The sequence below is a fragment of the Siniperca chuatsi genome, linkage group LG23 (assembly GCF_020085105.1).
Source record: "Siniperca chuatsi isolate FFG_IHB_CAS linkage group LG23, ASM2008510v1, whole genome shotgun sequence".
In the NCBI taxonomy this organism is placed as follows: Eukaryota; Metazoa; Chordata; class Actinopteri; order Centrarchiformes; family Sinipercidae; genus Siniperca; species Siniperca chuatsi.
In genome coordinates, this window is record NC_058064.1 from 4905340 (window position 1) to 4932783 (window position 27444).

General features: G+C 39.0%; 2 protein-coding genes across 4 annotated transcripts in view; one reads left to right on the plus strand and one right to left on the minus strand.

Moving 5' to 3' along the window:
* cd9b (CD9 molecule b) lies at positions 1–19319 on the plus strand. 2 transcript variants are annotated; one of them, XM_044185309.1, is made up of 8 exons: positions 1–203; positions 12414–12516; positions 14066–14163; positions 15518–15592; positions 15681–15782; positions 16316–16405; positions 16642–16725; positions 18626–19319. In XM_044185309.1, the coding sequence occupies exons 1-8, from the start codon at positions 135–137 to the stop codon at positions 18689–18691; spliced, it is 687 nt and encodes a 228-aa protein (XP_044041244.1). In that variant the 5' UTR covers positions 1–134; the 3' UTR covers positions 18692–19319. The 2 variants fall into 2 exon arrangements, with proteins under 2 accessions (XP_044041244.1, XP_044041245.1); XM_044185310.1 differs by lacking the exon at positions 1–203 and adding an exon at positions 5051–5279.
* tmem243b (transmembrane protein 243, mitochondrial b) overlaps positions 18880–27444 on the minus strand; it is a 16910-nt gene continuing 8345 nt past the window's right edge. For both annotated transcript variants that reach the window (XM_044185312.1, XM_044185311.1), the window contains exon 5: positions 18880–25808. In XM_044185312.1, coding sequence (XP_044041247.1) covers positions 25689–25808 — 120 coding nt within the window. In that variant the 3' untranslated portion in view covers positions 18880–25688. The remainder of the gene's footprint in view (positions 25809–27444) is intronic.

A 27444-nucleotide genomic window follows, 5' to 3' on the forward strand; every position in this document is an offset into this window, starting at 1 on the left:
CGGAACTGGTCGAACGGATCCGAAAAGAGCCGATCGCGACAGATCCGAACCCCTAAAAACGGGCAAACGGCGAGAGACATCCAGATATTCGTCAGTTTAATTACCAGCTAACACCGTTAAAAGACACCGCGGAGATGACGGCTCTAAGCAGCTGGGAGCTGTGCGTCAAGTACGCCCTCTTCATCTTTAATTTCGTCTTCTGGGTAAGTTACAAAATTCAAAATAATTTGATGAATAACGTTATTGTCAAATAAGGTTAGCCGGCTATTTTCTGTCTTTTTCAAATTAGTTTAAACGCCATAAAATTGACTATAAACAAGTGTGTCATTATGTGCATTTTTAAATTAATTAATTAATTAATTAATTTATTTATTTTTACAAAGGAGTGAATCATTATGATAATTGTGTTGGTGGATATTATTTATTTGATGTTTGGATAGTGGGTTCATGTTTTAAAACGTGTGTATTACTTATTAGACTTTGTGATAAGGTGTTCGAACAAAAAAACATGATTTAGTTGCTATTTAGAGGAAACTAAGCTGAAGAGTGGACCAAAAAAAGGTTTTTGACATAACATGACGTATAACAGCGTTAAATACCGTAAAAAGACAAGCTGGATATTTTCAGATGTTCCCTTTTTGAGCTTTATGGAAACTGAAACCTTGACCCCCTACCAGTTTAGGGAAACGCTCTGCAGACACAACAGAAAGGAGAGATGATGGGACACTTTGCATGGCCTGACAGTATGCAGCCACTGGCCTTGAGCACAGCTGCAGCTGCTCTGCTGGGTGTAGCTGTGGCTGTGGAAATGGTTATTGATCTGGCTATGGCTGCATTTGTGGTTGAATCTATGGTGCTATTTGCACCGGTAGCTGTATTAACATGAACCGAGAAAGCATTGTTAAGCCTCGTGGGATTTGGTCATGATCACAGCTACAGTCCGTCAGAATCAGCCTCGGCTAAAAACAAGTGATGAACACAGTAAACAGTATTATGTCTACTACATAATGCATAATTCTGCATCATAATACAGCTCAGTCTTATGGATCAGAGGCAACGCAAAAGCAATCTCAGAACCCACCGGCTACCGTCTGACGATGATTTAGCCTCTGGGAGCAACGGCCAGTGCTTCAGGGCTTCCGGTGTAGCCAGCGGATATTCAGATATCCGACATAAACACTCTTAATACAGCCGACAGAAAAAGCCAGAGACAAGGGAGCATCAAAGTCCCTGGTGTCCTTTAAACCCCTTTAAAATCACAATTTATTTTAAAAATTTCGTCATTGGCATGCCCAAATGGAAAAGCTTGTAACAGAATAACTGTAAGGCCAAAATGCATGTGTGAGGACTCATCTGAAAGGCAACATGCTCTCGTTTGTGAAAATGTGCTCGTTTAGCATGTGGTTAAAACACAACCTACACTATGTCATCTGAAACATGAAGGGAAAATAATTTGTTTGGTTCTCGTCTTCAGTAAGTCATCTTTGAGTAGCATTAATGTGGCCATGCTCGATGCTACAACTATGAAAATCACCACAGGCCTTTTACATCACGTCAACTACATCTGCATACAGTTTCAGACCCGTGGGCCAAACTGTATAAGAACTAGTGAGTTTTTAGTTTGTGGTGTCACTGGCGCCCCCAAACCTTAACCCTGATCCGGTGCACCGTCGATCCGGTGGATTTGAACAAGTTAATCATCATCATTTTCATCCTCTTCCTCATCATCATTCCATATTTGTATGAATTTCATCAACTAGGTCATCCTCGTCTGTCCCCTCTTCAGCCAAGACATCAACGAGGGCTTTGGGGGTGACGTCACCCTCAAACCGTAGTGGTCATAGTGTTCGCGAGCCCTTTTCCAGACGCATACTCGGAAGTTGACTCCTTTCATGTGCTGCAAGAGGACCCTCTTGCAAGGTGGAAAGGTCGAAAGATCAATGGGGAGACCTGGTCGAAGCTCGAAGCTTGAGCCACGCGTTTTCTTGGCGAACTCCTCAGCACCCCTGAGCACAAGCTCATCAAGCTGCCAAGAGTTCCCCACTGCAGCAGAGATCTGCATGAACTTTGAATCTGTTCAGATACTTGATCGCTAGCACCTTTGCTTTGCCTTTGAATGCTGAACTGCAGTCGGCACCAGTGAAGGCTAGCAGAGCTGAAATGTGTTGCTGTGAATCATTTTCAGCCCGCTGGTTGATGTTGATCAGCTTATCTCACATGTCAAAGATGATGTGCTCGAGAAGTAAATGACTGAGTGATTTCTTTGAATGAAGAAAACAGCTTCACCGCTTCGACCACACATGCCAGCATTTAGAAAACGCTGCAAATAAATAAAACACATGCAAATTAAGAAACACAGAAGCCAATTTTTCAACATGTTTTGACAGAACAAATAAATATAGAAATGCTGCAACACAACAGAACATTTCTGATAAAAAAACTGATAAAAAACATTTCGACCACTGTGATAGCATGATTCCAATATTACTGGAGATAACTGCTATACACATACTAGTGTTAGCCTTCCTACTGGCTCGTTCATCAGTTTTTAGCGTCCCCCCAAAACAACTTCATTGTGTTGTAGTTCCATTGTTGTGAACAACTTGCTGTGTGTTTCTGTACAGCACATATTTGTTGGCAAAGCGGTGCATGTGTTTTCTTCATTTGCTTGTATTTTGTCCATTTTGCTTGTGTTTTATTAAGTTGCACTCTCGGACGTTTTACAATTTATTTACCTTGTAGAAACAATATAATAAAAAGTTGCACTAGCCTAAAAAGAACACGCACAGTCTGTCCTGGGTCTGGAGGAAAGCTAGTTTATTTATTAGTTTGTGCCATTTACTCTTAAGTACTAAAGTACTGTACTTAGGTACAGTTTTGAGGTACTTTTATTTTCTGCTACTTTATGTCACTGCATTTCCTATTGTACATGAGTTACTAGTGACAGTTTACATTAGAAAACATTTGATAAGCTTATAAAATTCCACAACATTGTTAAAGATTAAATAAACTTCTCGGTTTGTACAAAAAAGTGTCTTGTTGTGTCTCCTTGTCATGTTTCAGATGTCCATGAGCTGTTGGCAGTTCCACCAAAGAGACATTTCCTCTCTAAACTTCTCAGATATTTCATTTAAATAATTGTTCGAGGCTCAAAAAGTCAACAAAGAACAAGTACTGGAGTATTTTTACACTATTGTATTGGTACTTCTGCTTAAGTAAAGGATCTGAATACTTCCACCACTGCTAAATGTAAAATGTGCTAATGTGCAGTACCTTGGACACATGGTTGGGCTTGTCTGAACCTTTTTGGGGGCTTGCAAAAATTCCAACAGGGGGCGTGATTGAGGCCAATGAAAGGACGGAGAAGTTGAACTTTACTCTATTTTCTTGTGTTTCTTCTAGTGTTGTTAGTTTGTGCTTTCTCTTCCCTCTTTTTTCTTAAAGGCTCCTTTTCTTTTGTCTTGATCTCTCCCACCTCCTCCTCGTATTTTACTCCTTTTGTGTCTTCTTCCCTCTCCAACAACCTCCTCTCACTTTTCTCTTTGTCTCCTAATTTTTAAATAACGCAGGTAATCCAGCCTGAAGATCTTACAAATTATTGAACAGGTTGCTGCGTGGACAGTAACATACTTTCTAACAAAAGAGAGGGAGAAAGAAGGGAGGAAGCAAAGAAAGAGAGTGAGCGATGGGGGAGGCTTTAGCAGCTTGGAAACAAAGCTAGTGTTGTTGGTTTCACTGGGTCTACTGGGAGAGGAGGGCAGCTCGAGTTAACTCAGCAAACAACACTGAACCCAGGAGGAGTGTGTGTGAATACACCTGTGAAGCCTTCATTTCTCTTCATCCACTTTATTTGTTACCTGCTTCTTGTTTGGGCTTAAATTAATGAAACAAGGCAGAATATTGTTTTTACTGAAGCAAGTTGTCTAGATTTCTAATCTGTTAATCGTTATTCATTCAATAATTCACACTTTCTCTATCTTTGTCCCTCTCTGTGTGTCAGTGTGCTGCTCGCTGTATCTTTTTCTCACACACTTCCCAGAAGCTTAGTCATCAATTTAGATAATCGAGTAACTGTTAATGTCATTTATCATGGATGATGGCCTCTTAAAATGTGAGGATCTGCAGCTTTTCTCTGTTTTGTATCACTGTGGATGAATATCTTTTGAGTTCTGAAATGTTGGTCAGACAGAACCGTTTTTTTGAAGACATCTTGTTGGGCTCTGCAGCATCGTGATGAGCGTTTTTCACTATTTACTGCATTTGTATACCAACAGTTAATGGATTAACAGATGAATCAGCAATGAAAGTAATCATCAGTTGCAGCCTCTAGACAACAAAACAAAATGCAGAAGAAAACTGTGATAAAGTAGTAAATGTAAACACAAGGTGTTTTATCTTGTAACAATAAGTAAAACACATTTGTGAGTGGAGATGGTAATTCTATAAAGATGCAGCATGTTTTTAGGGCTCGGATGTTATGCTCTTCTTATAAAAAGATATCAGGACAAAATGATCAGCACACACTGATGTATTATTATTTTCTATCACAAAGTGTTTGCCAGATCAGTATTTAAATACGTTTAGATATTGTAGTCATTATGACAAGACACAAGAAATGTAAAATCTCTTCAAAAACAATATTTTATTTCAATTAAAGAATTGTTAAACATAATAAAAAAACACCACAGTGAAAAGCTGTTAGCTGAACTAATATGGGTGAATCTGTAAACGGTCACAGCCCAAAAACAAGCCAGTAGGATGTTGCAAAGTTTGTTATGTTGGGAAAGCAGTTTATCTGTTTGATTAGGGTATCTAGAAATGATAAATGCATCCAGTAGTCCAATCACAAACCGATAAATTGATCCCAACGTGTGTTATTCAGTTGATTTCCTCATTTAATCACATAATAAACCAGTGGTTCTCAGAGTGGTGGTGGTTTTCTAATTTACCTGCTCGTTAATTGCATTCACCTGCTCTGGTTTACACGTCAGAGTCTTCTGTTTGAAATCCACTGTTATTACTCCCTCTCTCACTCCCACACTTCCTTCTTCCCTCCACCCAGTCCCTCCCCCTGACTTCTCACGAATTCCCAGGTGAGCCATACTGGGGTGTGGCTTACAAAAACAAATCTTCTTCCCATGTCGGCAGAAAGGACGGCTTAACTCTGTCAGAGAACACTTGCTTTTGGATTTTCTTCTTAAAAACGTCTTGAACTTGGAGCCATGGGGGCAATGCAGTGCATCAAACACTTGGTGTTTGTGTTCAATTTTCTCTTCTGGGTATGTAGTGTCACTTAAACAATGTTGGTTGCGGTTGATACATGAGACTCTGAGTTATACAGAGCCGGTGTTTGAGGGATTTGGTTGCTTCCTTGTTAGGTCAAAGCAGGTTTCAGTGATTGCCAAAGAGAAGAGCTCAGTGAAAATAAGCTTTTAAACCTTTTTAGTTTTGTATTGTTTAATAGAGGTGAGAGGTTGGGTTGCTGCCTAACTTTATTTATTTTTTTGGAGGATAAATTCAAGTAAAATGGAACCCAAAGCAACTTCAATCAGGCTCAAAACTACTTTGAGTTTTTAGACTTAGTTTGAGGTGGGGTTACAAAACTGTTCTACTAGACAGCAATGTTAAAAAAATACAGCTACCAATTAATCAATCCCTGAGGTTCCCTGAATGTATCCTCCTTGTGAAAACTAGAGAACGATTGGGTAAGTAAAGTCACTAGCATTGCCTGCTGGAGTGTCTGTAGCCACATTATGCGTTCATGATATTGTGTCACTGGAGAAACTGATGTGTACTCTGACAAAACAAGGCCGGGCATGACACTGAAGCACATGTGGTGTTCGTGGTGGTGTTACAATATAATACTGAATGTGGACTCGGCTGTGCTTTGATCAGTAGATCTGGAAAATTACATTCAATATGGTGGATGAGTCGGTTATCAAGATTAATAACATCTGGTGGCTCTTGGAGCTGAAACAATTAATCAACAGAAGATTAATCAAGCAATTTCATTAATGCCAAATATTCTCTGGTTCCAGCTTCTCAAATGTGACGTTTACTGTTTTTCTCTGTTAATGTCATTGTAAAGTAAATATCTTTCGGTTTTAGACTGGTCGAACAAAAAAAGCACTTTGAAGACGTCACTCTGGGCTCTGGGACATTTTATAGACTAAACAATTAATAATAATAAAAAAAAAGTCCAATTAGTCGATTAATGGAAATAAAACAGTTGCAGCCCTATTTGATTAGGTGACAAAGGCTGTTATAACTTGCCAGTTCACCTAATTTTTATAATCTTCCACATATTCTAACACTGGGGGCAGATCACAGTACATGCATGTCAGTTTTAAAGTTGACTTTTTGTTGGTACAGCTTGTTGGGGATGATATTTCCAATAAAAAGAGTTAAGAGAATAGATAATAAAACATTGCGTTGGTTCAGGCAGCGCACTGAAGTTGGGCTTGCATTAGCTGATTGGCATCTGCTGCTTCATTCATGCTTCACCATCACTGGCTCATTCATCAGCTGTTTGGCTACAAGCTGACCAGCAACGTCCAGTCATATTTAAATACAGGTGCGCAGCCATTATAACCTTACACTCCTCACTATCACTCAGCTGATGCACACATGGAAACGCATCCCGGCTTTGTCCTTTTATGTGCTAAGTTTTTGGTTTCGTTGATTTTACTTTAAGATCGAACATTAATGTATGTTTTTATATTAAGGGGGATTTAGTTCTCGCAGCAGAATCCTCATTGATGCTCGTATTCTTTGAGCGCTCCTCAAAGAGCAGAGCCTTTTCGGCCAAATCTAACTGCGTAACCGGTTTACAAAACTGGCAAACTCCTTAATGCGGGTATTTTTGTCTTAAATGCAGGTGGGCTAATCAGAGGCCGACGTGGCTTGTTGCATGTTTCAGAGACAGACCTTGCTAGCCTAACTATCCAGTCACACAGGAATAACTGGAGCCACTTCGAGTTTAACATTCCAGTTGGCTGTCGTCTGTATTTGAACATCTCTTCTGTTGAAATCTGTAGTTTGAAAACCCCAAGGATGTGTTGGCCACTTCATAAATGCTATTGTGTGTTTTGTGTTAAATGTCTGAAAGTTATTTAGTGTATTTCACAGTTTTACTCCCAGATATCCACACTGCCTGCTGTGTTATTACTGTGATTATCCGTTTACAGTGTTAGAAGAACACACACAGTTAGTCTAAGCTTAATGACTGTTTTGACAATTTGAGTCTGCACCTACAGTGTGTAATGATGGCACAGACAGCTACAAATGAGATGACAACTGTAGGACCAGTCTTATTTAGGGAGAAGCACCACCTCCAAAAACATAAACATCAGATTAGACTTGTTTATTTATTCCAAAATGTAATGACTGAGCAGCAGACTCAGCTGGGTTCATACTAAGACTCGTTACTGTAAACAAATTGGGCTCCTTCTTGACAGTGTTTTTGTTACATTTTCCTCATTGCGTTCTGTCTTAAAGGAACAAATTTATGTTTGAACTTCGTGCAGTTTTGGCAAGATGTCCTGCCAAATCCAATGCAGCGGCTCACAGTGTGAAAACAGCGTTGAGGCCTGTAAAAGCTGCCAAGCATCTCAGCAATTATTCATTTCTTTGTTGTAGTTTCCTCTGCACCGCTAATGGTGCTGCAGAGTGCCTTTTGTGGTTAATGAGCGCTAATGTGAACCTCAAGAGAAAGGCCTGTTTCTTCCAGGATACTCAAGACTGCTCATTGCTGCACAAACGCACAACTCTCCTGAGTGTATTTACTGTACAATAACACCAATATCCATTTATCATTCAGGACACTCACGTTTCCTGTTTTTCCCTATTTCCATCTTTAATTTAGAGAGCACATAATGAAAACAAAATGATATTGACCGCTAGTCATGACTACGCAAAATACTGCTCTATGAAATACCTGTCACATGGAAAGATCTTTTGTGCTAAGCTAGGCTAAAACATCCTGGACCTATTTCTGTAGTGCAAGTAGAGATACAGTTGATTTTCATGTTCACATTTGACTGAGAAATAAGCATATTTCCCAAAATGTGGCATGTGTGCATGTATTAAGAGCCCTGCAGGCTGTTGCATCAGCTTTGTGTTGAAACGTAGCTTAGTTTGAGCGTAGTGTGGGAGTGACGCTATAACTTGTTAACCAGAATATGCACAGTTATGATGTAACTTTAAATTTTACACCTCCCCGGAGCAAGTCACTTCTTAATAACTGCTGACATGGTGGAAAGATGACAGATTAATATTTGATGAACCAGAGGACATTTCTGTCTGATGTTTACACCGGTATTTACATTTATGATGACACTGACTGACAGCTCAGTTTTGTGCTATACAGTTGTCGCTCACAAGTGGGATTTTATGTTGCATTTACTTGAGAATTGCTGTTGACAACTGAAGAAATACACATTTGGGACAGTGCAGACTTGCTAATCGAATGACATCTGGGAGCAGCTTCTGGCCCCCTACTGGTTTGGCCCCTTGACTGTCCAGTTCTAATTGCATTCAGTCTGATCACTACCTTCCCTTTGACCACTATTATTTACATACTGCCTAATCACTGCTTTGGTTTACTGTAAGTGCTTCATTTAATTTGCTCACCGGCTCAGATCCGCTCTCTGTCTGTAAGTTCACAAGTGTGCCCGCATGCTTCGATAAACTCTCGCCACTATAGCAAACTTCTGAACTGGATTTCAACACAATCACACTTTCTGTTATGTGATCGATGTGGGTGTCGACTGCGGCAGATGGAAGTTTTCCAGAGACTTCTGTTGACGTTTTTACTACTTTATGTTTGATACAGACACCTCACCTTAGCAGAAAAACTCAAAGAATGATTGTTGAATTATTAATGAGGTAACAAAAAGACGAGGACAAACGCTTTGAATCATGTTAACTAGCTGACCTCATACAATACTTCCTGCTTTTCCGTTAAACAATCTATTGTAGGTCCTAAATTTCCGTCACTAGTGGCCCAAAGTACCCAAATGCTGCACTAGGTGAAATGTTATTTTCTGCAATGTTTTGATACAGTTGACTTGGTAAAGTTAAAGCGTTAGTACAGATGGTGCAGCTGAACAAAGGGGAAGTTTAGTGTGAAACGAACTAGTTGAAACATAGCAGTTAATGTTGACTGTTGACAGACTGTTTTATGTGGGTGTGTCTCAAACCCTTCTTGAATGTACATATACAGCACAGTGGAATATTCTCATTGGAGTGTGCAGTAAATACACCTTTACCTTTTTATCGTAAATATCACAATAACTTTGACAAATGTGAACCTGAGTTCAGCCACAGTTTAAGCTTGAGGCTACACTTGAAGGTTTTGACAGATGAAGTGTGTCTGTGTGACCCTGCTCACTCTGACTACACTATTGCACCAAACACTGATAGATCACTCCAGTCACAGTTTTATGCCATTAAGTGTTGACAGATCGTTAGGTGTAGTGGTGGATAACTTTTCTTTAGAGTTGTATATTGGACAATAAAGATTTTGTTAAATCTACTTACCCGTGACTCTCACAGAGTTCTAAGTAATTCCTTGTAACTGCCAGAGGTGGTACTTTATAACTGGACATTTCATCAAATGCAAGTTAAGTATAGCTTTTGCAAAGTTGGAGGCCGCTGGTTCCAGAAGTGTTTTATTTATTTCCTGTTCTGTATTGTGTATAAACAATATCCTCAATGTTACATAACATAGAAACATGGGACTCTCCTGGATAATGTAAAGGTTTGTGTTATGACCACCAGTTTTAACTATGTCAAGTTAGTTTATTTAGTTAGAAATCATGTTTTGTCCGTCAGTTTGACATGGAGGACGCAATACAACACCCATGAGCCTCGACTGGAAAAGAAGCCAGTCAGAAGCGTGAATCAGAGTGGTAGCAAATTTAAAACGGTCCGTTGTTGCATTTGGGAACAAAACACAGCGCCATGGTTGCTGAATGAATCCAAAATTAACTCTGTTATGTTTAGCTTTCTCGCCGTTAGTGGCCCAAGTGACATAACAGATGCTTAAGCTTGGTGTTTGGATGTTTTCCTGCTGAAATGCACCTTGGGAGTCTCTCCGGATACAGATTCCAATACCTAAACTATGTATCTGCATTTACTGAGTACCTAACCCGACCTGGAAAATAGTGAAAAATAAGGACATATGGGGAGTTCAGTGCAGTTGTGGTCATAGTGGGATAAATAATAAAATAAAAATAAATTCCCCAAGGCCTTACTATGTGTTCAAATTACATGTCTGAACAGTGGACACGTCACACCTGAGATTTCTGTAAACTTAACCTAGAAGGCAAATATCAAGGTCCACCAGGAACTTGATCCCATAGATTTGATATATTAGAGCATATTTATTGTTTGATTGCTACATTAGATTTCATATCTGTATAGGTGGTGTCTGGTAGGATTATTTATGCACTAAACAGTCAGTTTTACCCCTCGTGTCCGACTGAATTCTTCCTCCTCCTCTCTAAATGAGTGCAGACATCAGGTTTGGGATGGTACGCAAAAACAGTTTAGCATCAAAAATTTAGTTGATTGGGTTGCTGCTCTGTGACCAACAGATTTTTCCCCTCCTAGCCCGAGGTGGAGTGCCCATTGTTGTGATAAGAGGTGTGTGTGTGTGTGTGTGTCCACTGATTCATCGTCAGCAGACTGTAGGATCCTGCAGACATGTTGGAGTGTAATGCTGTCACTTAGCGTAAATGCTTTGTCTCACTCAAATTCCCTGTTGCACAACAACACAGACGTCAGCGTTACGCTGTCGGACATTATGGAAGTTATTTGGGTGGTAACAAAGAGTTGATGTAAACTTGTGTTTTGTGGTTGCTGAGGAGCTACTGAGTCACTCTAGTTGATTATTACTGTGGTTAACACCGTGGGAGACGCACATACACACAATATGACTATCCCCGGTCTGCTCTCATGCTTATTTTGCTGCTTAACTTCATATCAAAGTTTTCACATGTTCTGGACAAAGATCCATGAATTCATTAAGTGCAAATGAATTAAATGTTTGTCTTGAGTGACCCTGGCAAATGTAGGAAATCGCAGAATAATGTTGAGATGTCTAACTGGGGGAAAGGGTCTGATTTATCTTAAACTATGAGAGCTGCTTGTTGCTCAGGTTCTTCAGGGTGGGTTGGGTATTCAGGAGAATTTGTGTAGGAGTGTTAGGCATCATGACTGGCTTCATTTTTCAACTGAGAGCTCTCTGTTCTACTTCAGTGTACTCCATCCCAGTATTTTTTACCTCAACTTACCTGTTTTTTAAGCCACACAAAAGCAGCGTGGCTCTGAGGATTGCAAATGTCAGTCCACCACTTTAGTCCAGACTGAAATATCTCAACAACAACAAGATGATTTGCCATGAAATGTTGTACAAAGAATAAATCCTACTGACTTCAGCAATCCTCCGACTTTTCTTCTAGCGCCGTAAGCAGGTTGACATTTGTGGTTTTGAGTGAAATGTCTATTGGTTGGACTGCCATGAAATATGGTTCAGACATGAATGTCCCCCTCAGGATGAATTGTAAATTGTTATTCCCTGACTTCTCATCTAGCACTGTTAAAGATTAATGAATTACTTAAGTGCTAATTAGCAAATGGAGAATATGGTAAACATCAGCTGTTTCCCAAGTCCATACTAAGTGTGTGTGTGTGTCTTGCAGTTAGTAAACAAGAAATCAACAAAATTATGCAATAAGTGCACCTGAAAAGGCGATCAAACTGCGATTTAAGAACACTACTGTAAGCAAATGTTTTTCCAAAAACTCAATAGTTTTTTTGTCTGTCTGTCTGTCTGTCGTATTCTTGGAGCTGTTTCACCATCATTAGGCATTAGTTCTCCTATTTCTTTTGTGCAATGCATTGTGGGAGAATAGTGTGTATCATCAGCACACTCACAAATCTGGGCTTTTTAGTGTGCATACTGTTTTGACTATATTTTCACTCTACCGGTGTGAACACAGTACATATTCAAGCATAGAATTAGTATGCAGTGTGGATTTGAGACACTGCTATTATACCATCAGCATGTTAGCATTGTCATTCTGAGCATGCTAGCATTAGCATTTTGCTCAAACCACTGTTGTGGCTAAGTATAGTCTCACAGAGCTGCTAGCATGGCTGTAAACTCTTAGTCTTGTTGTTATAACATCAGTACAGACGATAACGTGTGAATTGTATTCACCTTGCTGATCAGCTCGGCCGCTGACGCTCAGCAGCAGTTGTCTTTAACGTTTTGAAATATCTTCTATCCTCTTTAGCTCCATGTAAACAGTACTGGATAATATGATTTAAAGTTGGCGGTAAAGAGTTTAATTACCCTGTTTTTGGGAGTCTGACTTTCATACATGTTTTCTTTCTTTCTCATTCAGCTGGCAGGTACTGGAGTGCTGGCCGTGGGCCTTTGGCTGCGTTTTGACTCCCGGACAGCAGGGCTGTTTGAAGGAGAGGACTCGCCTACGGTATTCTTCACTGGTAAGGCCTTTCGCGTTACACTACTGTCGTTACAGTTGCACTAAACATCATCAACATCCTACGATGCAAGTTGGTGGAAACGATCTTTGTGAGGTTTGTCCAGTCTTTGTAGGTTTCAGTTAGTCTTCATGTTTGTCCCAAGCTTAAGGTGAGAGAAGGTATGACGGTTTCACAAATGACTCGCTACGTCTACAGTGATTGGTTGCCCGGTCTGTGTCAGTGAATGTGAAATAAAATGATAAATGGATATATTTCATTAACAAATATTGTTTAAGTTGTCACATTTCATACACGAAACAAAGTAAATTATTGACTAAAAGTGTATTTGTCCGCTCTTGGGTTAATCTTGGGTTTGTTGTTTCATGCATTTGTCAGATGTGACCTGATGGATGTTGCTAATCGGGGACAGTAGCGCTACAATAGGAACAACCTGATTAGAGAAACCGGCTGCGGGGCGTACGGAGGGCAGCTGAGGCCAAAGTTAGCCCACAGCGAGGCGGCTCCTCCTGCCTGGCAGAGCCGCCACACATTGCTTTCATTCTTCACTGGTTGACAGGGACGTCTTTGTTTCTCGACGTTTGTGTTCTCTGAGGAACTTGCAGAAAGACAGACCCGCTCCCTCCCTTCTGTCTTTGTTTCATCAAACTGATAAGTGAAGTGGGCAGTCAGGCGACAGAGGATTGTTTTGAAATGACAAGCATCTTAATAACGGCTTGGGAGAAAGAAGCACTAGAGGAATATTTGTGTGGCTACCGTACCCACAGTGACATCAGTGCTGTGGTTATTGTTATTATATATAATCATGATTCATCATTATGAAAGCCACATCAAAGGACAATAAAGATGTGGGTGACGATGGCTCTGAAATCACTTTGCTAATTTGTTTTCACAGCTGTTTGAAAACTAACACAGCAGCGTTTCCACAGTGTGATTCATAACGACATCCAGAGAGCATTACAAAAACGCAACATCTGTACTCTTGTGTTGTATCTGGCTGGACTGTCATTCTTTACAGGGGTAGCGTGACATCAGTACCCTGGACTAAACTAGCTTTGACACTACATGCAAATTTCTGATTCAAATGAACATGTACGAGAAACAGATGTGTTGTTGCTGCTGTGGAGGATTTGGTTCCCAAAAAGACATCATGATCCGTGTGATTCAGCTCAGGTGACAACAGTTGATTGATTGTATGTTTGTTTGTTTGTTTTATGGTAATCAGAGCAGCATGCTACAACTTAATTTTTTGGGGGGTGGCGGGGGCCAGAGTTTTTACAAGTTGGGGAAAAGTCGTGGCAAATGGCTTGATCGGTAAGTTAGGTGGGGGTGTGTCACACTCAACACAAGCCAGTTGGACACACATTTTACCCAACAAGGTCTACATCAAGTTGAAGTTAGTTTAAAGTTGCATATTGACCAGCTAGACTCGTATTTCTGCCTCAGTATGTCCATGTTGAGTGGATAAACGAGCGAATATCGTTATCGATGCAGTGTTAGACATAGGCAATGTGGCAATAAAATAAGATCCTAATGTCTTGTTGTTCTGCAGGTGTGTACATCCTGATTGCGGCGGGGGCTCTGATGATGATCGTGGGCTTCCTCGGATGCTGCGGAGCCATTAAAGAGTCGCCGTGCATGTTGGGATTGGTGAGTCTTTTTTTTTTTTTTTCTCTCAGTACTAGAAGAGATTATTTTTGATTAGACTGCACAAAATGTAACAAACACGTCACACTACAGTAGCTCTGAAGCAAATGCTGATGTGATCATAAAGTTTGGTTTCGAATTGATGATGTTAGAAGTGCTGACGACCACGTCTGCAGATTATAATGTTGAGTGTCTTTCAGTCAATGTCAGATCACCTGTCTACCTGTCACAGGTCTCTTTACTGTGTTTGACACGTCATTTTGAAAACTTTCCCTTGGCTACATAATTTTTTTTTAAGTCTGGTTATTGTCTTTATATTAAAGATGCAACTAACAATTATTGTCATTATGGAGCTGTGTGTAGGTGCACGGGGGTCGTTTAGAGACTTTCTGTACGTACAATTTGTGTAACATCTACAGTATTTTTTAAAAACTTTATTTTCTCCATTCGTATTCCTGACGTGCAGGTCCGCATAATGCGTTGTTGACATTTGGGAGGAATGTAGCAAAGGGAAGCATCTAAAAATCAAGACAAACAGAAAAACTGCAGTGATAAATAGGAACAGCAATCACAAGCCGACCTTCAGAACCACTGTCTGAATGACACAATTCTGGTAGATTGTAACATGGGCGCTGTAATTCTACTGTTTACCTCGTCATTGTAGCAACGAAAGATAAACTACTTGGCACCGTTATAACTTTCCAGAGTTGTACAATCCTGTCTCAGAGTGTTATAAACAGCTGTGCAGTGTGTTGGCAACAGAAACAAAACGCCCACCAACGCTTGCCTTTGTTTTGTTTCTTTAGCCAAGGCTGTTTTTGCGCTCTGAACATCCACTTAGAGGGATATCCGCTACGAACTACAACCTCAGAAATAACCATCCAATGATCAAAAAACCATTATGAGCTGCATCACACTGCTCTTTACTGCAGGGCTGTTGTATCGTAAAGTGTTTATTTTGTCCACTCCTTGGTTAATTACTTATTAAAGACCACATTGTAATTTTTTTTTTTTTTTTATGGGCTGAATGTAATGTGTCTTTTTTTCAATATATTTAGTAAAAACTTAATTTAAGAATTAAATACAGGCAAGATTATTAAGACTTGAATGAAGATGTGGAGACGGATCAGCAAAGAGAAAACTGGATATAACTTATTAAATTATTACGCAGATGATTTCTACATGTCATGAAATGTACGTGAGGATTTGCAAAATACCACCGAGACAAAGTACATGTACAGTATGATTATAAAATATGTGAAGTGTGTTTTATATAAACTATAAATATTACAATGAGGGGAAATGCAATATAGTAAATACAGCAGTCTGAACAAATTAAAATATTTCTCTTGTTTAGTTCTTCCTCTTCCTGCTCCTCATCTTCGCTGTAGAAGTGGCTGCTGGGATCTGGGGTCTCTCCAACAAGGACAAGGTACGCACACACACACACTTTGGTTTTGTTGTTCACTGGCATTAAATCCGTAATTTAAGTGGAGTTTGTTTTTTCTTTGTGTCTTCAGGTGGTGGAAGACATTACAGAGTTCTATAAGCAGACCTACAATAACTACAAAGACACCAGACAGGAAGCACTGAAGGAGACCCTGCGTCTCATTCACTTTGGAGTGAGAAAACACACACACACACACACACACACACACACTTGAACACCTGCTTCGTATTTATTTATTAGCTCTCTTTTGCTGCTGTCACTTCCACTTTTCTCAAATCCTGAATTGAAGTTGGAGCATCGTGTCCGTTACAGCTAGAAGCACCAGTGTTTTTAGCACTGGTGTGATCAGTGTGCACTCACGTTAACTGAACATGTAAGCTGTCTATTGGCTCTGGATGACTGGGCAATGATGAGCTAGCTACCTCTAGCGCCATCATCAGGCCAAAATGTATTTTGCTTTATTTGGCAAGATGTCGGTATTGCACTCAACACAGCTCTACATGCATTTGTTTGATCTTTATACCTATTGCATTTAACATTTTTAGTGTAAGATGTAGATGTGTGTTGCTAACAGTCTGTATATACTGAGTGGAAGCTATAAGAACACATCTGATAACCTTATCAAATAAACCATAAATAAATAACTAATTAACTGTATGATTTGTCTGATGTCAGAACTAAAGTTGTGGTGTTTCCTCTTCACAGCTGGACTGCTGCGGCCCCACAGGGATAGTGATTGATGCTGCCAAAGATATCTGCCCCAAGAAGGAGGGACTGGAGGTCCTCATCACCACGGTAACGCCACATACAGACGGGGTTTCTGACTGACTTATACAGGGTCTAAGGTCACATGTCACTAATGCTGAATTCTTGAAAATGTATAAATTCCAATCTTTCTTTGTTAATCTGATTTTTAAAAATTTCAAAATACATTCCCGTTTCGAAAACATGACCACAGTGAGCTGTCGGCGTTCTTTACTGAGTACGACATAGTGTAAAATCATGTCTTTCCTTTTTTGCTGTTCTGTCAGAGCTGTCCGACTGCCATCGACGAAATGTTCAACAACAAACTGCACATCATCGGCGGGGTCGGCATCGGTATCGGTGTCATCATGGTGAGTCTGGGGACGACACCAGAACTCTGCACAAATCCTGAAAAGTCGAAATGAAAATCTGCACGCTTACAGTACCTTAAGGCTACTTGCTATCATAAGTAGCTTCCTTAATCCATCTATTTTATATTGCTGAATAAGAGGATTAAACAGAACAAATATATAAAAGAATAATCGAAAATTAGAACTCGATATTCATGACTTGATTGTTGATTTTAAATACATGTAAGTCTGACTAAGTGTTATCTAATGCACACCTGGTTTGTAGGAAAAGGAAGTGATGTGAAAGAGTGGTGGAGTTCACGCAAACTGTCAGCACTGAGTATATTAGGCAACACAACATTTCGGTCATGGACCTTCGTCCTGTGATGTCTAATACATGTAAATCTAAAATCAATTGTACTAAATAGTAGAGGAATTAGAGACAATAGAATAAAAAAATGTTGCCCGGTAAGAAGCTCTAAAACCCCTGAACCCTGCAGAGACTTTAAAAACTCAAACCTACCAGATATCTTTTATCTATTGATCTTTTTTAGGAGAAAACACTTCATTGCAGACTTGACTAGTCAACCCTCTCAAACCTTTAGTTTGCATTACAACTTATGTGGTTTTACATAGACCATTGGTTAAAAACCACCCATCTGCTGTGACCTCTGCTCATGTTATTACTCTCTTGTAAAGTTGCACAAGCTGCACTGGCTCAGAATTAAAATGGTTGACAGGTTCAGTCTCTGGTCCAGGTTTGGACTCAAGAAACAAGGTTTTCCAAGAGCCAGATTTGAAAAGTAGATTAGCAAACAGTATTCAAATCAATAACCACCCTCAGAAACTCAAACTTCACCAACATAAAATCCAAAAGCAAATGTGTGACAACAAATTGTGGCTCTTTAAAGATGACAATTTAAATATGAATCAGTTACAGTTGGAGGATTACAGTGATTGTAAACTGTGTAAAGAACAAACTGTAAAATGAAGCATGAAACATTGCCTGTTAGCAGTTTTGTATGTTGAACTCTGTGTGCAGTTTCACCTCTTTGTTTTTCTTTGGTGTAAAATTGTACTCTGTTGTCACCTTTTACTTCAAGTTGTTTTGTTTTTTTTGATTATGTGTTTTTAAAGTTGCACTCTGCAACGTTTTAAAAATCCTGTTGGGTTGGTGTGGTTCCCTGTGTGACACAAGGGGTCCCCAAGATAAATCTGAGGGGTCACGAAGTCGCTGCAAAAATCTTCCTCTTCTGGAAATTTTTTTTTTTACAGTGATAATCAAAGGAATATGAATAACAAACACAAATTTATGTTCATATTAAATATTATATACTTTGACCTCTAAAGGCCTTTTTAAAATAGCTTCAGATGAAACACTCTGAAGCAGGTAAACTGCTCATAACTCGCTTTCACACTAAGGCCAGAACCTGTGGCAAGTGGTCTCACGTAGAGGTGTAGTTATACTGAAGGTAACAACGCCGCCAACAATTTCTAATGCATCATTACCGGGACTGCTGTTGTTTTCAGAGGGTGCTCCTGCCTTCATTAGCAGTTTGATTTAGCTTTGCTACAAGGGTGCATCTTTTTCTACCCATGAAACCGAGGCAGAGCGGCCACAGCAGGTCCAGAGAACCAGGCTTCTGTCTGTCTACTTGTGCTAATAGCTTGCTATGCTAACATTAGCTAGTCAACCTACTGAAGCATGACCAGTTTGTGGGTGCCAATTTGTAGTTTTTAAACATATACAGACATGTTTTTAGACATATACAAATACTTTGAATAACAATTTCTGTTTTTATTTATTTATTTTTTTTTATACCGGCACATCTCAAGTCGCTTCAAGTTTTAATTTAGCTAATAGAAGAGTGAAGTCTAATGTGGTTTTAACCCCATATTTCCTGTCTCCGCCTCTCCACAGATCTTTGGGATGATCTTCAGTATGATGCTCTGCTGTGCCATCAAGAGGTCCAGGGACTTTGTCTGAACCACAAAAACACACAAAACCCCTCCATCTTTAACTTACGTGTCCTCACTTTCACCACCTCTGCTTTACAGTTAATATCAGTTTAATAATCACAAGTCATCCAGTAGTTTGGATCCATTGAGTGTGGCCACGTCGGCCTGTGAGAGTATGGAACCTGTGCAATGACCCTTGTTCATTTTTGGCTCTGGTTTTTTTTTTTTTTAAGTCTGATACCGATTTAATAATGAATTCACATCCTACTTTTCATCACATTACAACACAGAACAAGTTGAGCATCTGCAGGAAAAAGAGACATTTATGACTCTGCTGCCCTCTGGAGGACCATGAAGAGCAACTCTTATTAACTCAGTTTTTCCTTTCGTCAGCTCTTTACTGTTGGATAATATTGACTTCAGTTTATGTAAATTGTGTTAAGTTTGCCTGTGCTGAGTTGTAATCTAACAGGCTTTTTGCAGCTAACTGAATTTTACTGTGTGACTCATTTTTTTTAATTTCAGTTACACGTTAGATGCTTTTGATTTTTATAAAAGCAGAACTGTGGAGTTTTATGCAAATATTTTGATGAATGCAGTTGAAATAACTTTAAAATGCCAAATAAATGAACTAATAAAACACTGGTCATCAAACATTTTCTGGACGGTTTTCTGCTTAACATGGTTTTCAAAGACTAACTTTAACCTAATTATATTAAAAAAAAACACAAAAAAAAAGAAACGGTCGTGCTCAACTCCCACTGTCTTTTAAAAGTATGATGGGTGCTGACCCAAAAATCACAAAATGGCATATGAAATCAGCACTCGCAAATAGTAAATAATACTTTTAAATGGTGCATGATTAACCACCAGCTGACACAAATCATCAAAACATCATCGAAAACCAAATCCTAGTAAGAAAATCTAAGTCAAAAATAGGAAATATCCAATATTATATATCCAATGTGCAGAGCCTTCATAGAGAATACAAATATACATCAATCAACATATCGTCAATAGACAAATAGTAGTGAGGAAAATAGTAAAAATTGTTTAAGTCATAAGGGGAAATACTGTATATCGCACATTATTGTTGCAACAACCAGACGAGAGACCCGTTAATTTACACACTAACAAGAAATGACATGTACGTCCATATGTGAACCAGTCATGTGCATGACCTACATAGGAAGGAGATATATACACACACACAGAGTATCTCAATAATATCAATCTGCATTCATGAAAACAAGACTACAGCAGTGCATCATTTAAGCCCTCAGTCAGTATCCAGTAGGCCTCTCCATATCTCCTCAGTGGCCAACAACTTCAAATCCCGTGAACGCAGCATACAAACTCCATGACCTGCAGAATTCAAGCGTCTGGCTACAGGAGACCTCTCATCCCTATTTCTGATGCTACTCTTGTTGCTCAGAACTCTTTACTCTTAAATCCCTTATTGTCTTGCCCACATAGCACAATCCACACTTCAACAGGTAGACCACATGTCTGGTCCTACATGAGCCTCAAACTGTCCCCTTTTTAATCATGGCATTTACAACTGCCCGGGGAAAGAGCGCTTAAAACGTGTAGGGCTGACAAAGAGATCCGTCTTCACGAGCCTGTCCCTCAAATTACTCGATCGCTTAGTGGCGAATATGGGAGGCTTAACAATTCAATTCAATGGGACTTTATTGGCACGGGAAACAGACGTTAACATTGCCAAAGCAAGTGTGAAATAAAAACATATACATAAACAGAAGAAATGTGCTATTAAAATATATACAGGTAGGCCTAAGTAAGATAATAATACAAAGTGGAGACTTGCAGTTAAAAAATACAAATAAGTGAAAACTAGGCTATATAAACACTGCAATGTTGATACATATCAGGCAGCAAGATCTGCCTTGTCTCCTCTGAGTATTTTTAATTTTGAGAGCTTTTAGCTCTTTGAAATCTGAGATTACAGAGTTGAACTTGTTAAAGTAAACGTTCCTTATTTCATTGGATGTTGTACATTGCAGGAGGAAGTGCATCTCTGTCTCAACCTCACCTGTCGAAAAGTGACCACATATTCTGTTTTCTTTTGTTTTTTTTATCTTGTTAACAAACTCTCAGCCAACAGCTGGTTCACTAGACAGAATATGCCAGTGTTTTCTGACCACACTGTTAACCGACTGAGAAACAAGTGAAAAAGTAGTGGTTAAGACAACAGGATGTTGTGTAACTAAGAGGAGGAGGATTAGGTGCAATTTCTGTCTTTCTCATGAGCCAGAAACAGACAAACAGGTTCATGAGCCTGTCTCTTACAGTCTTCCTCTCTTTCCCCGGGCAATTCTGCTTTAAAAAAAGACTCCTCTCCTGTTTTAAACCGGGATGTGAAAATTTTTTTTAAACCTACTCTAAAGGCTGTGATGGATGTCATTTTGGATCCTCTTGAGTTTTCTTCAGGCCAAAATGTGTCCTGACCCCCTTAAAACTCCATTTTTAAGTATAATCATGTGAACATTTGTGCCGCAAAAACATGAAGATAAAATTCTAAACAGCAAATTGAGTTAGTCCCCTTTTGTCATGAATCATGTGATTAAAAAACTATTTCAATTTGTTTTTTGCTTCCTTTTAAATCATTACAAGGTTGTGTGGTAGTATGAAGGCCATAACTGCCACTTGTTTTCATTGTTGTTGTTTTTTCTCATAATTATGACTCGGGGTGTTCTCAAACCTGCGTCCACTTATTCAGACCAGCGCAAACAAACTATAAGTTAGAAAACAACCTGAGTATCTCATTATGAAAGTTTCTCATGAGATAAAACCTAAATTAAAAACCTGATTTACCTAAAAAGTTTCAGTTATGAGATACTAAGTAGTAATTGATGGTAACTTTCTCATAATTATGAAGAAAAAAACACTTGCACGTGTTTTTTCACATAAATGGTGCAAATGGGCTTCCATCCAAAGCAAACTTAAAGTCTTTGTTTTTTCTGGTTCCATTTGTTGCTGTAAACCTGCGTCACCCAGTGGGGGGGGGAAAGCAAAGAGGCAGTCAGGATACACCATTATTTATTCCATAAAATAAATGAAATAAATAAATAAAGAAACGCATGGCTTTGACAGTCTTGGCGAGGTTGACTCCTCTGGTGGGAGGCGGGGCTCGTTTCTGCCTCAGGTTCTTTAGCACTAAGCTCTTTGTCACTGTGTTGTCACTTACATGTTCACCGATGTCACTCAAAGCTTTATTACAGATCATCTGTAAACAAAGAAACAGCTGCACAACAAGGAAACAAATGCTACAGGAGGATTTAAGCTACACGAGGCAACTTTTAGACGTCTGCAGCGAGTTAAGTTTGACGTCATCCTGCTTCAACACCCAGAAATCATGTCAGGTGACGTCACACAGAGCAGCCTGGTGTTTTATATTAAACGGATGAGACAAGCTTAAAGGATTATATTTTTTTACTGTCAACAAATCCCATGGAAAGAACAAAACTAAAAATAAATCCTACTAACAAATACTGTGTGTGTATCACATCCTGATGTATCTTCTTCCTCTGTGCCGTAGAGCTCCTTTGTCGTCCAAAAACTATTAAAAACACAGTGAGCCTCACTGTTGCTCTGGGTGACGTGTTCCTTCATCACCATGAACACACACACTGTAGTTTATTCTGACTCAGTCCCACACACACCGTCCTGCTGCCCCAAACACTCACTAGAGCACATGTGGATTCATCCGCCGCTGCAAATAGTCCCCAACAGATGCATTATTTCCTTGGAGCTGAGAGCCACAGACAGGAAGTCAAAGTATTGAGAGACGCACTAACACATTGGTGGTTTTTGTCTTTTCAGGGATTTGTTGACAGTAAGAAACATATAGAAAAATGCCAGCCTCTTCCTTTCAGATCTAACTTCCTGTGACCAAACCTGACACCAGAATTAGATTTTGGCAGTGGGTGTGAATCTACAGGGTCTTAATGACTGAGGAGGAATATGACTGACCCTACTTCGTAATTCATTCTTGGCTGTAGAGCTGAAACGATTAGTCGATTTAGTCAACTGAAAGAAGATTAATCGCTAATCAATTAAGCCATTTTTTAAAGCAAGAATGTCAAAAAAAATTGACAGCTTCTCAAATGTTAATATTTGCTGGTTTTATTTGGGTTTTGGACTTTTGGTAGGACAAAACAATTTGAAAACCTACCATTGGGCTTTGGGAAACTGACTTTTTCATTAGTAAGATTAATTGATAATGAAAATAATCATTACTTGCAATTTGCTGACTTAAAAATTGCTCAATTCCATCTTAAAAAGTAACTTTGTCCAATAGACTTTGATGCAAAGGTGCATTTGGAAACAAAGTCCATCTTTCCTTTTTCTTTTCTTTTCTTTTTTACTTGCATGTTGAGGGTCACTAAAGCTGCTACATAGACAGTCTGTAAACCACAGTGTTTTTCTCACCTGCAACATCCAAACCAAACCTGTTTTAACACAGTGAATGCGCTGAGCTAAACAGACCTAAAATACCAAAGGATTCTCATTCTTGATGTAAAAACAAACAGGGAAATCAAACTTAAAGCTACTTCGTGCTACACTGGAAAAGCCCAGCTCAGATTTGTAAATGGCAGAATTATTAGTGCAAAATCTAGATGGCAGACACATCAATGTGATATAGAAACTTGTACAGATCCATGTAAAGATCTGTTGTGCTGTGCAGCTTCAGTGTAAAGCCACGTGGAATGTTCCCATTCATTTTCATTGGTGCTACAGCTGGCCTGAGTGTGTGTGTGTGTGTGTGTGTGTGTGTGTGCTTAGACAAAAGTGTACATCAACCAATGCTTAGTGCAAGAATTGGCAGTCAGTGTAATTCAGCATTTAAATGAGTTTCTAATTAAAAAAAACCCCAAAAAAACCCCACAAATCCTCTCAGCAAGACTTGATTTGGAAAGTTAATTAAATCCAACCATGATAATCAGATAAACTGAAAGAGCAGAAAAGAAGCTGTGACAGAAAGGGAAAATAAACATATAAACAGTTGCATATATTCGCCACAGAACCCTGAAGCTGCTTGTGCTATTGTTGCGTTAGCTAGTTTGTACTACAGTCTACAGTACTGAAGGGAAGAGGAGGGTCCATCACTCCGCCTTCTGCTTCACTCAGTGTGTTTACATGCTCACAATCTCCATCCTGGTTAAAGGAAAAACCCACCCTGTTAAAACCTCAACAGTTAAAAACAATAGTTGGCGACGTAGGAACTCACTCAGCGATACGTCCAGCAGCTACAAGTTCAGTTTGATAGCATAAAGTGTTTTCAGAAATATAAAAACAATTGTCAGTTATGAAGTGAGTCAGTCAGATTCAAAGAGCGAGAGGTCAAGAATTCACAGCTGTAGATGTGGTTTTTGGGAGGACTGAAGGCTAGTGGGCACCTCCTCCCCAAATCAGAGGGTGTACGGAGGAGTCACCATAGCATCATAGTGATTTCACACACTCAGCCACACAGAGAGCAAATCTAATGGTGCATTCAGGGGTCTCTGTCAACTCAAAGTCAAGAAATGTCCCGGTTTATCACCAAGAAGCTCCACTTCTGATGCCTGAAATATGTCTAAATACCAGCGATAAACATATTTTGAACACAAACCTTTCATCTGATTTTACTTTATTTTTTGGTCAGAATTAGTCGCAGAACTGAAACGATTCGTCGATCAATCAATTAGTCAACTATTTTAATAGTTAATTAATCGTTTCAGTCAATTAGCAAGCAAAAACTCCAAATCATTCTCTGGTTCCAGCTAATCGAATGTGATGATTTTCTGCTTCTGGACTGATGATGAGACAAAACAAGACATTTCAAGATGCCACCTTGGTCTTGGACACTTTTTACTATTTTCTGACATTTTATTGACTAGATGATTATTCGAATAATCAAACAAAAAAAAAAGAAGAAAAAAGCTACAAAATGAATCAATAATATAAGTTACTGTTGGTTGCAGAACAAACAAGAACAAACTGCACAAAGAAGGCGATGCTCACAGCTGGAAAACATTTTAAATTGCAGATGGTGATCAAGAAGAAGCTCCAGGAAGATTCTGAAAACCCCAAATAAAAAAGTATTAAATCTTTGAAAAAAAAAATTTAGTTAGAGTTCTCGTATACCAACTGAAAAACAGTATACTATGACAGTTGGTAGTACAAACTCTGTAGTATTTGTATGTAGTACTGAATTGGGACATTTCACATGTCTAGCTTCCATTATTTACACCCTGCAGTGCCTTCTTCATTGGTCAGTTCATGTGATCGATTGTGGTTATATTTTCTGACCCTGAATGCACCATTAAACAAGCAGGCAGCAGATTTGGAGATTTACCGGTTGGAGTCTGGAGGAGCGTTTTGTTGAATGATTGTGAAGTCGTCATCACAAATTTGGTCTTGGAAAAACTTCGAAGTCGCTTGAAATGAGACACAGCTCGTGTCTTGATTACGCGGCATGATTAAGATGTTTATATATAACAATATGTAAAAAGACACCAAAAAGACGAGATCGAACCTGCAGTAACAGGATCAAAGGGCAGATTTTTCCTTTAACTGTTGCATCATCACATCCAACCTGTTGTATTCTGTCACATGTTTAAGTGCTTGTTGTTGAGAAGAGGATATGACTGTAAATAATGATGTTTATGGGCATGTAAACACACCCGTTTCAACTCAAAGTTCATCCTCCAGCATTGTGTCTCCAGGCAGATGTATGATTTCTACACTGTGACGTTGTGTGTGTGTGTGTGTGTGCAGTGCATTATGTTTCAGCACCAACAGGTCTGACAGTTTTCATCCCACCGGAACCATTAAGCCTCACTGGTTTTGGTCCAAGAATCTTCAGTTTGCTGCAGCTCAGGTGGGAAATTCATTCAAAATAATGTGTGATGAGTTTGTTTTTGTTGCATGTTGGTCCGTCTGTCTCTCCATATAGTCCTTCCACGTGTCAAGGCCATGTCTTCCCTTCTTCTTCCTCCTCCTCTTCTTCCTCGTCCCTGTCTTTACCTGACATTGTGGAAGTAGAGGTTGGCACATAGACACAGCAGCACGATGGACACCAGCATGTAGTAGATCAGATTCCTAAATTTAGGCTCCAGATCGCCCTGCCGGTACCAGAATATCTGATAGGGAGAAACAGGGAGAAACATGAATAAAAGGTCCTTTTTCCACAAATTTCACAGAAAAAAAGAATATTTATATAGAATAATCTGTCTTAAACTGATTTCCACAAAAATGTTATATTACTAAACCACGAAACGTTTTATTCCACTGTTCATTAGTGTTACAGGAAACCGTCATCTGGTGGCGAGGCGTAAGCTTCCACTGACAAAATAAATGGATAGAAAGTATTATTTTTATTACCAATTAATCTGTCAATTATTGTTACGAATAACTGATTAATCATTTAGTCTAAAAATGTCTGAAAACGGTGAAAGAAAAGTCTCCAGATTGCTTGTTTTGTCCGATCAACAACCCAAAAACCTCAAAATGTTTAATTCACAGTTATATAAAACAGTTACAAGCAGCAAATCCTCACATTTTGAGAAGCTGGAATGTTTTCCTTCATTAAAAATCACTAAAACGATTAATCAGCTATCAAAATAACACTAATCCTAATGATTGATTAATCAACTAATTGTTTCAGCCCTAGTTGCAACACTGACTCCCTCAAAGCAATTTAAAAAACTGTGAAACTACAGAATGTTTTCTCTGAAAAGGGTATTTTTGGAATTCAGTATTTGCCTGGATTTCGTTCATTAAATATTAAAAATAAATACTGATTAAAGGCCTTTTTACACAAAGTGCCACACAAATTACTGGCACAAAAAAGTAGTAAGAGTACTGCAGCTGTTGCCATAAGTAACGTCGCTTGTTTTGAATGGCTGAGCCTCTTATCGCAGGCAAAAGACGGGAGAAGATCGACAGTGAAGCAAATAAAATTAATTAATAAAATATAATATAAATGCCGCATTTCAACAGAGCAAAATGTTGCCTTGTGTGTGTATTATTACATTCAGTAATATGTTTAAAGCTAAAGAATGTGCCCTACTGTGCAGCTTTTTAAGTGAGGCATGCTCCACTACACAGACTTTCCAATAAACAGCAGAAAATACAAAAGTATGTAATAACCTGTTAATAACTTTAATAAAAAGGTCTGATAAGGCACGATGCCGCAGCAACATCAGCTTCTGGAATGAAGTCTGTGCTGCATCTGTAACGCTCACATACTTTAAGTTACTATAATTGTTATGATTTCTACTGATACTCTAATACTCCTGTGCAATATACTGCCTTCAGTTTAATATTCCCTGTTTACTGATATTTATTAATACTTATATTACTGCTGTGCAATATCCACCGTCTAATAATCTGGTTAATCTGCTACACTTAACTTGACAGTACTCATTATTGCACTATTACTTATTACTTATATTAATACATTATATTATACCGTACTATACTTATCAACCTGTAAATCCACTTTTGTACTTTACACTTATTTTAGCTTATTTAAGCCTTTATACTCTATATCCACTTCTGTACTTAATTTATCTTAGCTGTATTATAGTGTATTATATTTTGATTTGCACATCTCTTATTTCTTACTAGAAATAACTGTCTCGTTGCGGACTTATTTTATTATTATTTCTATTCTATTAGTTCTTCTATTCCTGTGTGCATTGCCGTGATAGTGAGCAGCTGTAACGAAAGAGTTTCCACTCGGGGATCAATAAAGTATTTCTGATTCTGAAAATA

Bases quoted from the DNA above. Each gene is read 5' to 3' on its own strand.
- cd9b (XM_044185309.1), top strand. From the start codon at position 135: ATGACGGCTCTAAGCAGCTGGGAGCTGTGCGTCAAGTACGCCCTCTTC. The intron at 12,517-14,065 runs GTAAGGCCTTTC...GTTGTTCTGCAG, and splicing joins GCCTACGGTATTCTTCACTG to GTGTGTACATCCTGATTGCG. The intron at 15,593-15,680 runs GTACGCACACAC...TTGTGTCTTCAG, and splicing joins GTCTCTCCAACAAGGACAAG to GTGGTGGAAGACATTACAGA.